The 16486-nt window shown below is 37.7% G+C and overlaps 1 protein-coding gene across 1 annotated transcript in view; it reads right to left on the bottom strand.

Moving 5' to 3' along the window:
- Positions 1-3123: 3123 nt before the first annotated feature.
- Positions 3124-16486, bottom strand: part of LOC127440993 (excitatory amino acid transporter 5-like) — a 32419-nt gene continuing 19056 nt past the window's right edge. The window contains exons 4-11 of the mRNA XM_051698098.1: positions 10590-10632; positions 9329-9560; positions 9141-9240; positions 8000-8233; positions 7120-7314; positions 5893-6027; positions 5682-5781; positions 3124-4309 (exon numbers count right to left, since the gene is read on the bottom strand). Of these exons, the coding sequence (XP_051554058.1) occupies positions 4034-4309; positions 5682-5781; positions 5893-6027; positions 7120-7314; positions 8000-8233; positions 9141-9240; positions 9329-9560; positions 10590-10632 (1315 nt within the window). The 3' untranslated portion in view covers positions 3124-4033. The remainder of the gene's footprint in view (positions 4310-5681; positions 5782-5892; positions 6028-7119; positions 7315-7999; positions 8234-9140; positions 9241-9328; positions 9561-10589; positions 10633-16486) is intronic.

Below are 16486 nucleotides of genomic sequence, written 5' to 3'. Positions count from 1 at the left end.
GCAAAGACGCTGACTACCACACCTGGAGTCGCAAGTTTGAATCCAGGGTGTGCTGAGTGACTCCAGTCAGGCTTCCTAAGCAACCAAATTGGCCCAGTTGCTAGGGAGGGTAGAGTCACATGGATTAACCTCCTCGTGATCTCTATAATGTGGTTCACTCTCGGTGGGGCACGTGATGAGTTGTGCCTGGATGCCGCGGAGTATAGCGTTGGCCTCCACACGTGCTAGGTCTCCGCGGTAACACGCTCAACAAGCCACTTGATAAGATGTGCGGATTGACGGTCTCAGACGCGGAGGCAACTGAGATTCTATGCCACCATGAGGACTTAGAGCACATTGGGAATTGGGCATTCCAAATTGGGGAAAAAACCAAAACAATAACACAACACTAATGACACGAGACACTGAAAAACAGTGTGACACGCACTACAATGGTCAAAGACAATAAATAAATAAATCTCATGACACATGCATTCTGTTCCATTCGTATCCTTTGTGAATGCCTCCTTTGTGAACGACCCCTTATACAGTATTTAAACTGCCTATGAGTTTTACACATCTGAGATAAGTTTTAGAACAATTGTGTTTCCTTTTCAATATCTTTCAAACCATACAACGAGAAGAAATAATGATTAATTTATTAAGTTATTAATTCATTAACATCACAATGAATATACTTGACATTTTCTATACAACGAATCCATACAAGTTCTGTAAGGCTTTGGGAGTGTGTGGCATAGTTTGGGGACTATGTACGACTCCATAAAATCACTTTTAAAACTCGAATCACTTTTAAAATCAGTCTATTTATCTTATATTTATTCTTTATCTATTGCAGTCTTCAAATACACAGATAAAAATATCAATCCAGAATATCCCGAACAACTTAAATGAAACTAATCATGGAAACCTTCCAAAAAAAAAAAAAAAAAAAGCTCAAGTAAATTTTAAGTCTTCATGGGTATTAATGTCATTAAAAGACATTATTCACAGCAGCGCCATCTTTGATTTTTAATGGGAATGACAATGAAACTGTGAGGGAGAGTCTCTTCAATGGGCTGTACTGCAGTTTAAAGTGTTTTTGAATCGTTCCGCGGACAAAAATTGAAAAAATATCTTTCCAAGAACATTCAGTTGACAAAAAACTCCAGACAACATGAGTTGTGGAAAATCAGATGTGATCTAGGAGCTTTATACAGATTTATACTGTTCGTGCACTTGAAGAGATAGTAAGTCTATCCCTCACAGCCTTGTTTTCATTCCTGTTAATAAAATCAAAGATGGCGCTAGCGTGAATAAGGTCTAGCCCCATGGAAGATTTCCCCCCTCTCTGGTTTCATTGCAATAGCGTTTTACCTCAAATCTGAAGGTGTAAAAATGTAGAAATAACACATTTTGATGGACTCTGGTCTCACACACACACACAAACACACACACACACACACACACACACACACACACACACACTATAGGCTAGAAACCATCTTCCTGAAGAGCTACATTCCAGGGAGGTTTTTTTACATTAGAAAATTATGCTTATTACATAACTTATGAAGTATAGATAATTTTATTTAACAAATGTTATATTTATTAATCCATAAATTATTTTAATTCATAACTAAAATGTATTTATTTTAGTTTATATTCCATAAGATTTTTAACTGGGCTTGATACATTCAACAGGACTGGAATATAAACCAGCATACAGAGCAGCTCTTCAAGTAAACAATTGCAAACCCCTTATGAATTTCATTTGCATTATTAGATATCAAAATTAAAAACCAGGTGGCATCTGCAAACAATTGATCCTGGAGCTTTTCACAGAAGCCAAGCTTAAACCATTACTGAGCCATTTTTGCAATTACTTTTAACCAACTGTTCACAAGGTGATTTTTAGTGGATTTATGAAGTCACATAGTGTAACCACAGGTGTAGTTATGGACATCAACATCACATCTATGAGCATGACCAAAAAGTGTCCAAATACTTTTTGTCTTGATTTTGAACAGTATATCTATCGTTTTATAATTTAAAACTAACAAACTAGCTTGAAAGGTGTTCTTGGGCTATCTTGTTTTAAAATAGGTGCTACTTGGTTTCATATTTTGTTATATAATGCTAGGGTTTTCAACAAGGGGTCTGTGAAGGTCCTGCAGGGTGTCCATGAACAGATATATAAAACATGCAGACTTTACTTCAATGTAAAAATATTTCAAATAGATTTCTATATGTGGTGCATTAAAAATCTTTTAATGTAAAATGTTTAATGTACAAAAGTAAACAATATTGTCTTTAAAATAAAACACTAAAACATTTTACTGCATATGCCCAACAATATCTATATAATTTGAATATTTCGTTTCTAAATGTCTTCGATGAATTTTGAAGGTTTCATGCTCTTGGAAGCCAATAACTCACTGCACAAAGCACACTGTGGTTGGCACAAACCAATCTGGTTCAGATTTTTACCTTCATTTTGAGGATGAGTGCATGTCACTTAAAGGGATAGTTGACCCAAAAATGTAAATTCTTTCATCTACTCACCTTCATGCCATCCCAGATGTGTATGAATTTCTTTCTTCTGTAGGACACAAACAAAGATTTTTAGAAGAATATCTCAGCTCTGTAGATCCATACAATGCAAGTGAATGGTGACCAAAACGTTGAACTCCAAAAAGCACATAAAGGTGTATAAAAGTAATCCATAAGACTTCAGTGGTTAAATCCGTGTCTTCAGAAGCAAAAGGATAGGTGTGGGTGAGAAACAGATCAATATTTAAGTCATTTTTTTTTTTTTTTTTTTTTTGCATAAATCTTCACTTTCACCTCTACATTCTTCTTTTGCTTTTGGCAATTTGCATTCTTTGTGCATATCACCTACTGGGCAGGAAATTTATAGTAAATCATGACTTAAATATTGATCTGTTTCTCACCCTCACCTATAATATCACTTCTGAAGACATGGATTAAAACACTGGAGTCATATGTATTGCATTTATGCTGCCTTTATGTGTTTTTTGGAGCTTCAAAAATAATCATCATTCACTTGCATTGTATGGACCTACAGAGTTGAGATTTTCTTCTAAAAATCTTTATTTGTGTTCAGCAGAAGAAAGAAAGTCATACACACCTGGGATGGCATGAGGGTGAGTAAATGATGAGAGAAGTTATATTTTTGGGTGAACTATCCCTTTAACCTGTTCAGGTTAGCATGCACCTAATTCGACTAGATTGTTTCAAATGATGGAAAAGTACAGTAGAGTTTGACTGGATGTACAGCCTTTAACATCAAGATATGGGAAGGTATTTTGCCATCTTAATGATGCATTTCTATAGGGTTAGTTGCAAATCATTATTTGCATTTTACATGTTTTTTCCCCCTGATGTCTGCAACCCTATCAGATCTTTTTTGGGTTGCAACACACCTGCTGGTTTAAGTGTCCAAATACTTTGTGGGGTCACTGTATGTGATCACTGATAGTTAAATCTTCAGGGGACAATTTATTTCCTCCCTAGTACTGAAAAAGAGGACTTCGAAAGAGAAAGCTTTAAAAAACTATAAAGAAAAAACAAAAACAAAGACAACTCAGCAGCATATGAAATATGACATAAATTAAATAAAACAACACATATCCACTTTCCATAGATGAGCTGTCCATGACCAACATGAGTGCTTCAGAAAAGAGTGTGTGATCTCTCCTGCGGATCTTAGGGAAAGGACAGAATAACAAAAGCACTCTTATTTACACTGATCTCTCTCCACACACTTAATTGTGTAGCTCAGCATCTGTTCTGTGGTATTTAAAGGAAACGGATAGGGATGGGGTCAGCAAATCCCCTTAGTAGGTTCAAAGATCCAGGGACGCCCTACCACGTCAGCTTCCTTACATGAAAGTCCCTTTGATCCTACAAAGTTCACTTAAATATTCACACACATACCGAAAATCCAATGGTAGGGAAAGACAACGACTGGCATCTTGCAGCTCTTAGCCTTTTTTTGGGTATGTGCACCAGTCACACACTACTGGGGTTTCTAGACATTGGTCTCCAGACCGTTCATGTCAATGGTACATTGCTCTTTGTCTTTGTCTTTGTGTTCGTGTTTATAATGGTGTGGAGACAGGTGAGGGGACGACTTCTCAGTGGGCCCGATGCCCTCCTCCAGCTGCATGAGACGGGCCACGTCAGGCGAGAGGTGCTCGGGTTTCCTCATAGGTCCTGGAGGAGGGGACTGGAAGCAGCCGATTTTCTGGTAGGACATCATCTGCTGGATGCTGATCATTGGTTTGGTCTCACAAATGAGAGGGATCTGCAAGGAGCATCAGGAGAGGATGAAATCATGACTTTTACACTTACTGTTTAATAGGCTTGGGATCAATGCCTTTTTGACTCATTGATAATCAGAAAAATGTCCAGATAATTATTTATATATATTGGTATTTTTCCATATATAATTAGGGATACTTGTTGCACAATTGTCTTTGTCTCTTCATACATATTTCTTAATGCAAATTTGATAAAGTGTGAGTGGCAGGGTAACTGAAGTACAGTAAATGATATATGTATTAATGTTAAATGTTATAGCACCCCCTTGTGGTCTCCCAAAGCTATTACGCCAGACTACATTAAATGGAAAGCTAAATGACAGTGAATTGGAAAGCACAAAAATTAGGCTACTAATTTAAAGGTTGGCTAATGTTAATACAGCGATGCCTCAGAAACACATCATATCAGTAATCAATGTATCAATATTTTATGACATTCCTACCATTTACCATTGAGAAATATCTTCAAATTATTATTATTATAAATAATATTCATATTAATAGGACATTTTTATTGAAATGGATTTTGGGGAATAGTTAACTAAAAGTAGTGACGCAACTGACTTAATTACTTTTTTTGGTAGCTTGAAAACAGCTCAGCTAATTTCACAATAGTAGGTTTTCTAACGAGAATATTTTCCAACGAGTAGCGCTCTTGCATCACAAAATGCAACTATTGTCACATTATTTTGCGAACTCAGCAGCAATGAGGCTGAGGGAGTAATTAAACGCACTCATCTAAAACGTCCTCTCTCTCTCTCTCTCTCTCTCTCTCTCTCTCTCTCTCTCTCTCTCTCTCTCTCTCTCTCTCTCTCATGTAGCGCTGGAAAAACCAAATCATTGAAGTGAATCGGTTCTTTCGGACAGTTCATACAAATGATTCATTGATTCACTTAAGCTCTGCACATTCTTAAAGGGACTTTGCCTTATTTTTAAGTGAAATATTCTATGCATTGCTGCAATTTATCACTATATTTTGATTCAGTTACATAAAATAGGGTGTTTTCTAGTTTTATTAGTGTGTAATAAGTATTAATTTATGTTCAATTTAATGTTGTCACCCTATTTTGTATTTGCTTAAGCCAAACTAATTTACCATGGCTGTAGTAACCATGACTGTTAATTTTGTGGTGTACTGTATATTACTTGTGGAAGAATTGTATATTCTGACTCTTCCTACTAATAAATGTAACTATTTATTGAATATTCAATAAAATGGCATATTGCTGTTGGGACGTTTTAGGCACTCTGCTTCGCATTGTGCCCAAAAATGCACCTTTACCATGGTAAAATGACTGTAAAACACCTCAAGTGGCTTATTGCCTTCTGTAAATATCATTATGAAGTAATTCTCACCTCTTCGCCCTCTTTTATAAAGTCTTTTCTACATATGTGTGCCATGATTCCTGTAGCCAGAGCATCACCCATCACATTCACCATTGTCCTGAACCGATCCCTGATGGAAAGACAAATAATCATGGCTATAAAAAGCTTCTAAACAGACAACCATCTTGATGAAAACTCTATATTTTAAATGAATAATATCATGAGGGGAAAAAGCTCTTACAGGGCCCAATCCACAGCAATAATCAGAGTGATGTCATCTGTAGGAAGTCCCACTGAAGTTAACACTATCACCATGGTTACCAGCCCAGCCTGTGGAATGCCGGCAGCACCGATGCTGGCCGCTGTTGCTGTGATACTGAAGTGAGATGAAAAGAAAGATTCAAAGTATTCATGAAATACAGGATGTAGTTTTTAAGTCTAATGTAAAAAAAAAAAAAAAACGTAATATTTCTTATCTGGGGAAACAGCATTTCATGAAATCAGATGTAATTTCACTTACAAAACAGGGACCCACTTTATATTAGGTGTCTTTAACTACTATGTACTTAAGCATTTATGTCCATACGTGTTGTTGCATTGTTCTTACATTTAAAGTACCTGCATTTAATTACATCAGTAACACTTTACATTAAGGTTCCATTCATTAACATTAGTTAATGCATTAGGTATCGTGAACTAACAATTAACAATATATTTGTTACACAATTTATTCATCTTTGCTCATGTTAGTTAATAAAAATACAATTGTTCAACGTTAGTTCATGTTAGTTCATAGTACATTAATGCTAACAAACACAACTTTTGATTTTAAAAATGTATTAGTAAATGTTGAATTTAACATTAAGATTAATAAATTCTGTAATAGTATTGTTCATTGTTAGTTCATGTTAAGTAATGTTATTAACTAATGTTAACGAATGGAACCTTATTGTAAAGTGTTACCATTACATCTGTAGTTACACTGTTAACATTACCTCTAACCCTAAACGTAACCCTATCCCAACCCTTACCCTAACCCTTAACCTCTGACCCAACCCCTACTCCTACCCGTACCTCAAACTCAGAAGCCACAAATGTGAATCTTATGAGAGTTTTGCAGAAAAACATGTAATTACAAAATAAATAAATGTTACTGTTAGTACATAGTAGTTGAAGACACCTAATTTACAATGGGACCCCAAAAAGTACCATGGTATTACCATGTTGTTTTGAACATGGTACTGTTATAATATCATGGTCTTCTTTGAGGTTCCTTTGAGTTTCATGTAAATACCATAGTAAATGAATATGATAACCAATAAGGACCATGATCATAGTAACATAGTCATAATCAGTACCATATATGTATCAAGGTACCACAGTTTTACCATGACACCATCATTGTACCATGGTACCGCTACAGCACTTTCTGTTGGCAATTAGTTTTTCAAAATAATTTCATTCATACCTGATGGTGATGATCTGCCCAAAGTCCAGTTCATAGTTATTAACCTGAGCGATAAAGATGGCTGCAACAGCTTCATATAAGGCAGTGCCATCCATGTTGATAGTGGCACCCACAGGAAGTACAAAGCGAATGATACGCCGGTCGATGTGATTGTTCTCCAGGAGGCACTTGAAGGTGATAGGCAGCGTGGCAGAGCTGTAGTAGAGCACAAGAGTACACAGACGACAGTCAAGTACACTACAAAACATGGTGTGTTTAGATGAATCAAAATTATTCTATTACATTTGTACATTTTTGGGACTCTCAGTTTACACCATTATAAGTCTCAACCTAATACGCTTGCACATTCACTGAGCATCTGATGCATATAGCACACATAAATGGCAATAGCTGGCAGAAATCACCAGTTCCAATCTAATTGACTGGCACACAATGTCTGCGAGTCGAGGTGCACAGGTTTTCCTGTCTACCAGAAGACAAAGTTGAGTTAAGGGATGACTCAATTTCTTATGAACAACTAATAGCTTGATTTGCCACAGTTTATCACTTATTGCAGGCTTATTGCACATAAAAGCAAAACAAGCTGTGGTTGGTCGCTTTACATGTCAGTCAGATCTCAAGGTCTCTTCCTGTCTAAGTGGGCGGCACTTGACCTGCAAAGCAAAACAGACTTTATGCCGAAAGTCTGGCTCTGTGAGACTTTGCTGTTACACAGTACACAGTGTTAAGTATGTGTAATACTGCTGAGAAGAAACCAAGCTTACATTGCTTTCATCTCATTTAACATTTTCTTTTGTGCTGTTCTTTGACTAAGTGTTTGTTTTAATAATTTTATCTTTAATACCCCCCCCCCCCCCATAATGCATAATGACTTCTTTACCTGGATGAAGTGGCTAATGAGATGAGCAGGGCCTGTAAAATGCCTCGAATGTAGACGATGGGGCTCTTTTTAGTGATGAAGAAGTACATGGCAGGCAGGATGAACAGGCCATGAAGCACCAGCCCCATGACCACAGTGATGGCGTAGAAGCCCAGTTTCTTCCCCATGGCCGAGGGGTCATCCATTTCCAAGATCTTTCCAGCTACCAGGAACACAATCCCAAATGGGAAGTACCTATAGAGTAGAATAAAAAAACATGTATATTATTCTCACTTTTTTAGAAAGTGGAGGTTCATTTTAATCTTAAATTAACCATTTTAACACTTTAGTCTGTTTTGTACAATCCAAATATTCAAATGTACACCTCTGTTTAAAAAAGGAAAGGGTACCATGTGGGTACCCATGACAACTGAAGTATGTAACTTTTTCAGCATTCAGATGCTTTATTCTATCCCAGCTAATTTACAGAGACAACTTTAAGTAAGCCATTTAGAAGATAATTGTCTCGAAAACTGTAAACACTTTGTCTCTGTGGCACAATAAAATTTGCTGTGTCTGTTTAGAGCAACTGCTTAGACCCCGCCCACCAATATAACTCTACCAATGGCGTGAGTTTGAGGCGGGGCTATCTGGCGGTTCAAACAGCAGCAGTTGAGGGGCGTATTCAGAAAGCTTTTTGGAAAACATTGTTTATTTTTGCAATTCCGTTCAGTGGCACTAGTGTTGCAGAAATTACATATTTCAGCTTTAAAATGGATTAATAGGATCCTAAACTTAGTCACATTATTTGATAGATTTAACTCTGTTTAATAGGTAATGTAAAAGAAAGTTCCAAATTTAAAACAGTAATTCTGTTTTTAAATGTTTGTTTGAATAGTGAATTTGCATGTATAAAAATAATAAAATTTGACCTAATTTTTGTGTTTATTGAAAACATCATGCTTTCACTGTTAATGTATATAAACGGGGGTGGGGGGGGGGGGGGGGGTGGGTTTAGGAGTGGCAACGCCCCCTATATTTTCTATGTGCAAAATTAAATGTTTGATACAATGTAGTGCTTTTTACAGGGTTTGATATAATGTAGCGGATGTGTAATGTGATAGTTTAAAAGTATGAAAATATAAACAAGAGAGAGCTTTACCATATAACAATGGCAACAATTTTCAGCACAGCTTCATTTAGACTTTGGCAGAAGTTGACCAGAGCACTTCCGTTTGGTCCCATTCTTCCAAGCATGATCCCTAAGCAGCAAAAATACTTATTAATAGAATATTTACACAATATGTTGCAAAAAGCTGTGAAAATACAGATGTTGATGCTCTGACTCACCCATGGTAGCTGAGAAGATGACGATACCAAGCACGTTCATGCCTTCACTGGTGCCGGGAAGTGTTCTAAAGACCACATCAGGAAGAGGCGTCAAGTCAAGGGAGAAGTTTTGGATGTCTGTACCATTGTCATCCTGGATTCCATAAATGAAGACCCGTCTGGTGGTGGTCTCCAGTATGTCCTGACTGATGGTCGGTTTTGGCTTCATGATAGGGATGCTCCTCGTACGATACTGCCACATTATAAGAAGAATAAGTATTCATATAAAACAAAATTCACAGCCAAGGTTATAATAGTTTAACATTTTGAATTTAGTTTTTATTTCTATTTCATTTTCAATTTTTCACTTTTAATTTAATTATCGTTTTGTTTGTTAGTTCTTTGTTAGTTTTTGTTTAGTTTTAGTTTAGTTTTTCAGTGCATTTAGTTTTTAACTTTAGTTTTAGTTTTTAGAAAAGGGAAACATGGAGAATGGGGAAAACAGGCATTTGTGTAATTGTGCAAGGACTAATTTATTGTACTTAAATGTGCTGTAAGCGATTTAAAAAAAAAAAACAAAAGTATGCAAAAAGTGTTTCCTACTCCCTTAAAGATATTAATGAAATAAGTGTCCTGAGATATCTCACCGGTCTCTGTGACAGCTGTACACATTGTAAACAGCAAACAAAAATGACCGCGGACATTGACACTTTTCACCTGTCAATCATTTTGCTCGTTCTCATAGTGGTTGTATTTGAAGCGGATCATTGAGGCTATGATTCATAATGTTTGTCAGCTGGGGCACTATTGTGCCACTGTTAAATTTGACAGCCACAGGAACAAACAATGCTGCTCTTTTGCTCTGTTTTGGTCTCAAAATTCTCTTTGGAGGGCGGAGTTTTGGAATGAGGGGGCGTAGCTAATTCAACGGCTCAGTCACGTGAAAGCTTCAGAGCGCTAAAATCGCTTACAGCACCTTTAACCACAAAGTCGTCTTTAATGCACTGGACATGAGAAACTCTTACTGCAACTCTGAAAACTGAACATCAAACAAAACTCTTTATGATAATAACCTTGTTCACAGCAATAGCCATAATAATGCAAAGATAAGCTGTGCATTCTGTCTTTATCTTAAAATTGCAGTCATATCCGTTGAAGCACTTTTAATGTAGGAATGATCATTTTGGAGCTAAAATATTTTTGCAATTTTGTGCATTGTTGAGGAGATGAGATCTCTAAACTGAAGAATTGCAGGCACAGTTGGAAAAACATTAAAACTCACTTGTTGAAAAGTTGCTTGGACCAAGTTGGCTGGAAACATGTTGCTAATGGAGGAAAGAGAATATATTAATGTTAATTACACAAAATAGCTACTATTTAGACTTAACCATTGTACACTTCCAACTGTTCGGGTCAAATTTTGCATTGTGTCAGATTTATTGATTTTTATTTGACAAAAAAAAAAAAAAAAAAAAAAAACACCCATTCATTTCCTATGGCTGGTCAAATTTGACCCAAACAGTACGAATGGGGGACTGTTTGATAAAACCACAAGATTCCTCAAATCTAATAAAAAAAAAAATAAAAAAAAATTGGTCTGTTCAGGTGGCAAGTTTGTGGCAATTTCCCAATCAATTATGCAGACGTACACATCCAGACCTTTGCACAGCAGATGTCTGAAGGTTTTACCAGCTGTACCACTCTGAACCATTGTGTCTTGATCCTGCCCCTATAGGACCCACAGAACAGTTTAGGTGTTTTACTAATCTGACACACTCAGTCCGGGTCATGGAGCCTCTACTAATAAGCTGATGAGTTGAATCAGGAGTTAGATAAGGAAGGCATATAAATTGTGAAGTGCTGTGGGGCCCATTACAAACTTTCACTAAGCACAACCTCTGTATCCCAATACGTCCCAAAATAGCATGCAAAATTAGAATTAGAACTACATCCCAAATCAAGGAAAATTAGTTGATTTTCATTTCTCACCTGAGTGACATGGGAACAAACTAAATACAGTGTTTCCTGAGTCACAATGCAGAAACATTTTAGAAGTCTACAAGACCAACTATGTACACACAAGTAGACACAGGCAATAATAATTACAACAGAGAAAACAATAAATACAGACAAAGGGATATATACAAGTGAAACATTGTGCAAAAGATAAACAGCTTAAAGCAGCAAATTATTTCCTTTAGTGTACAAAGCAGTGATTTATAGTATCTATGGTAAGACATAAATATAAAAATACATAACATGCATGTAAAAATACAACAGGGCTAAAGGCATAGATCTAGTGGGGTTGGAGACGAATAATAAAATATCATCTGCGTAAAGTAAAAGCTTATGCGCCACACCTCCCGCCATCACCCCTGGAAAATCATCCTCCTTTCTTATCGCGGCTGCTAATGGTTCCAGGGCAAGACAGAACAATAATGGGGAAAGAGGGCAACCCTGCCGAGTGCCCCTATTCAGAGTAAAATAATCTGAAATTAATCCATTTGTTTGTACCGCCACTACAGGGTGTCTATAAAGTAACTTAATCCATCCAATAAAAGTATTCCTGAACCCATATATTTCCAGCATCTTAAAAAGATAATCCCATTCTACCAAATCAAACGCATTTTCTGCGTCAAGTGAGATGGCAGCGACCAGAGTCTGGTCATTCACCACTGACCACATGATATTAATGAGATATCTAATGTTGTCAGAAGAGCTGCTGCCCCTAATAAACCCCACCTGATCTATATGTATAAGAGATGTCATAACTTTACTTAATTAGTTATTCAGAATTTTTGCCAATATTTTTCATCTAACTGGATCAAGGAAATTGGATGGTAACTTTTACACTCGCTTGGATCTTTGTCCTTTTTAAGAATCAGACTGATCCGAGCTTGTGTCATGTTTGGGGGAAGCTTTCCATTCTTTAATGATTCAGTATTAACTTCTAACAAAAGTGGAGCCAGTTCTGTAGCATAAGATCTAAAAAATTCAGCGACAAAGCCATCTGGCCCCGGAGCCTTGCCAGTAGGTAAGGCCTTAATTACCTTGTCAAGCTCCTCCAAGGTTATCTCAGAATCAAGAGAGTTTTTTTGCTCAGTCGTCAGTTTAAGGAGTTCTAATGGTTCCACAAAGTTTCTAATATCTTCATCAGTAGACGAAGATGTGGAACTATAAAGATCAAGATAGAACTCTTTAAAGGCATTATTAATATCAATGGCCGAGGTAAAAATTTCACCACTAGCAGATTTCACTGAGGGAATGGTAGAAAAAGACTCTCTCTGCTTTGTATATCTAGCCAAAAGCTTCACTGCTTTGTCCCCCGACTCTGACATTCGGCGCTTCAGCTATGCCTCTGCACTTTTAATATTCTCTTCCAACTCCACGAGTTCTCGTGCTTTGGATTTTTTGGTGAATGAGTCATTTTGTATGATCCAACCACTACGAAAGTGCCTCCCAAGCCACACCCACCGAGGATACTGAGGACCAGTTGGTCTCCATATAAACATTGATTTCGGTCTTTAACATTTGTTGGAAATCAGGATTTTGCAAAAGGGATACATTAAAGCAGTATCAGCTGTATGATTTATTTTTCTCCATATGTGGCAACACCTCTAAACTCACCATGGCATGATCTGAGACTAAGATGTTTCCAATTGAGCAATCAAGAACAGATGAAATGAGGGATTTAGATATAAAAAAAAAAATCTATTCTAGAATAAATCTTATGGACTGATGAAAAAAATGTATAGTCTCTACCAGATGGGTTCAAAAGTCGCCAAATATCTGCAAGACCAAGATTTTTGAAGTGTCAGTGTTGCTCTAGGGGGCTTACACACTTTTGCTTCACTGTGATCAAGGACAGAGTCCATCAATAGATTAAAATCTCCTCCTAATATTATATCATGAGGGGTGTCAGCGGCTTGCAACATCCCTTCAAGATCTATAAAAAATCCCTGATCATCAGTGTTAGGTGCGTAAATATTAGCCAAAATCAACCTTTGCCCGTGAATTTCTGCTAAGACAATAATGACTCTTCCTAATTTATCTTTAATCTGTTTGAGACATTTGAATTGTAGATGTTTATTTATCAGTTTAATGACCCCCCTGCACTTACTTGTGCCAGCGATAAAGAAAACATGTCCACCCCATATCTTCCCAATTTTTTCAGCTTCCTGTGGGGAAAGATGCGTTTCTTGAAGAAACACTACATCACATTTTTTACGCTTAAGAAAAGAAATAACTTTCCTTCTTTTTATGAGGTGCCCCAACTCATTCACATTCCACGTGGAGAGAGACAATCCACTCATATTGACATTTGACATTTGATATAATAGAAAAAATAAATCATCTGTCAAAAACAAGATTATACAAACCACATTCCAACATTATTGCAACAATCAAACCCTGAACTTCCCCCGAACAAAACAAACAGAAAAAAGAAAAACATGCGCATTAACCCGTGCACGACAGCGCCAACCGGCGTCCATCCCTCTAAACTCAAAGAGTCCATGTACGCCACGAGAGCCCCTGCGACAACTTTGCCATCGGATTATTCAAGTCCGGTGGGTCTGCAAAAATTTTGTGAGGCAAAATTACATAACAGAAAATACTTTGTAAAACAAACCCCAGCCAATAGGCAGAATAAACATATAGATTCATTCACAGAACTGTCTCGAAGGTGTGTTCTTCCACAAAACAAATTCCAGCCGATATAAAGCCGTTCAGTTTCCTCAGACAGACAAACAATAGTTCGGTGAGCCGGCTGTTATGAGTGCAGCAGATGACGTAATCATTCTACTGTCCCTTAAAAATACTCCACAAAAACAAACTCCAGCCAACAGGAGGCATAAGCACAAAGAACGAACAGATTCATCCACAACTGTCCCAGAAGCAGTGTTATTCCACAAAACAAACTCCAGCCGCTAGGCAGTACCAGCACAAACCCCAACCCCCCCCCCCCCCCCAAAAAAAACAGGCATCCCAGTTTCTCAAATGGTCAAGTGTGTATTATTCACTCGGAGGCTGCATAAAAAAAATACAGCATGACTTACTCAGTCCGTCAACTTTATAAAAGACATCCTTTGTGTAGGCATGAATATATTTTGCAGTCATTCTTAGTATCCATTCTCAATCTGGCCGGGAACTTCAATGTAAATGCGATCATCCATCCATGCAAAAGTTTCTTGAAGGAGTCATGCCACAAACAAACTCCAACCGCTAGGCGGAACCAACGCAAAAAGAAACAAAAATGGTGCCCAGCTTCCTCGGACAGCCAGAGTAAGTACAGCGAGTTAATCCACTCTGGAGCTACATGAAAAACCCCAAATGGCTTACTCACCCATTGTTTTTATAAAAGACAGTGCTTGCTTGGGACACGTAAATACCCTGCGACCATCCTTCATTTCTATTCTCAGTCTGGCCAGAAACATCAGTGCAAAAGCAATCTTCCATTGATGTAAGAATTTCTTACATTCCTTGAATTGATCACATTTCTCTCTTGTCGACTTCGCAAAGTCCGGGAACAAGAAAATATTGTGATTCTTCCAAGAAAGCTTTCCTTTGCTCCTCGCCTCACGCAACACGAGATCTCTATTGGATGATCTCAGAAATTTGGCCAGAATTGATCAGGGCCTGTCTCCCTCAGCAGATCTGCAAGCCAGGACTCTGTAAGCTCACTCGATTTCCAGTTTATGACCTGTTATGTCGAGCAGACTCGGGAAGAGCTCATTTAGGAATTTCACCATATCTCTGCCTTCTTCATGCTCAGGAATTCCAACAATCCGTATGGTATTCCTTCGGCTCCTATTTTACAAATCTTCCAGTTTTTCCAAGACTTTTTCCAAGACTATTTTGGTCATGGGCGGATTAACGGATAATTCCCTTCCAATGACTCCAGATAATCGATCCGTTTCTCAACATCCGACACTCTTGTAACCAACTCATAGAACTTTGCTTCCATCGCCGTAATTGATCGACGTATTACAGCGAGATCCTCCAAGTCAGCAACAACCTTCGTCAGCATCACCGAGATGTTGGACAGTTGATGCTGAACCTCTTCTCCCATCGCGCCTTCCAAATCGAGTCTCCGGTCTGCAGGGCCGCCAGAGGTTTCATCTTGAGCATGTAAGTGTCTTTTAATGTCTCCAGAGCCCGAGGATTTTGACTTCTTTGCCTCAAAGAACAAATATGTAACTGGGTGTATCGAATCTCACTGGATTATAACATGGAAATAATTAAAAAAAAACAGCAAAGTGCGCAGAGCTTGTGATTCACACGTCTGCTTCTCGCATGGCGTCACGTGATCCCCCTGTTGAAATGAACTATTAATAAACTGAGCTAATCCTGTGGCTGTATGCAAATAGGCTCCTGCTCTGCTAACACCTCAATGAGGGCCATATGGTCCCTGGCTCAGGTCAGTAATCAGGTTGGGTTCTAGCCTGCACCATACACTCCAGTGAAACGGGGCCACGTTCTGTCATGCAGTGCAGGCGACAGGTGGGTTAGGAATCCCCCGTTCCTCAGATCTTAGCCAAACCTGAGCCACTAAGCTCTCCTGATCCTTCAAGATCACTGGGCCATACAGTAACATTACTACATTATCACCAGAGCTAGAGTACTCATAGACAAAATTCATTATACCTGGTAATAGGATTTCATGTGGGTTGCCCAACTAACTATCTATCTATCTATCTATCACTGTAATTAAGTTTTACAGTATTTTGCAGTATTAAGCAATGCAAGTACTACACTATAAATATTTAGTACTACACTAAGTAATTCACTGTTTTTTTATGGTGGATAAAGAGAATCATCTCTTTCTTATCATACATTCATTAATGATAAGATATTTAGTTACCTTACAAATCACATTACACACAATTCAATTTTAACATATTTCTGTAGTGTAATACAATCATTTGAATATGTCACATATGTCAGTTGTAAATAATAATATAATTTGTTCTCTTAATAAAGGTGTAAAATCTGTTTTCCTGTTAATCAAAAGTCAAGACAAAAAAAAAAAAACATGTCGAGGGCGCACCAACCAAACATATCCTGCTGCATTGAGAAGAATCTGTCAAGACTACTACAAGACACGCCCACTACAAGTTACGCCCCCCCTTCAAATAACCAGCGAAATGCTGTAGTCTAGCAACATTTGAATGTAACATT

The sequence above is a fragment of the Myxocyprinus asiaticus genome, chromosome 5 (assembly GCF_019703515.2).
Source record: "Myxocyprinus asiaticus isolate MX2 ecotype Aquarium Trade chromosome 5, UBuf_Myxa_2, whole genome shotgun sequence".
NCBI lineage: Eukaryota > Metazoa > Chordata > Actinopteri > Cypriniformes > Catostomidae > Myxocyprinus > Myxocyprinus asiaticus.
This window is presented reverse-complemented; position numbering and strand designations above follow the sequence as displayed.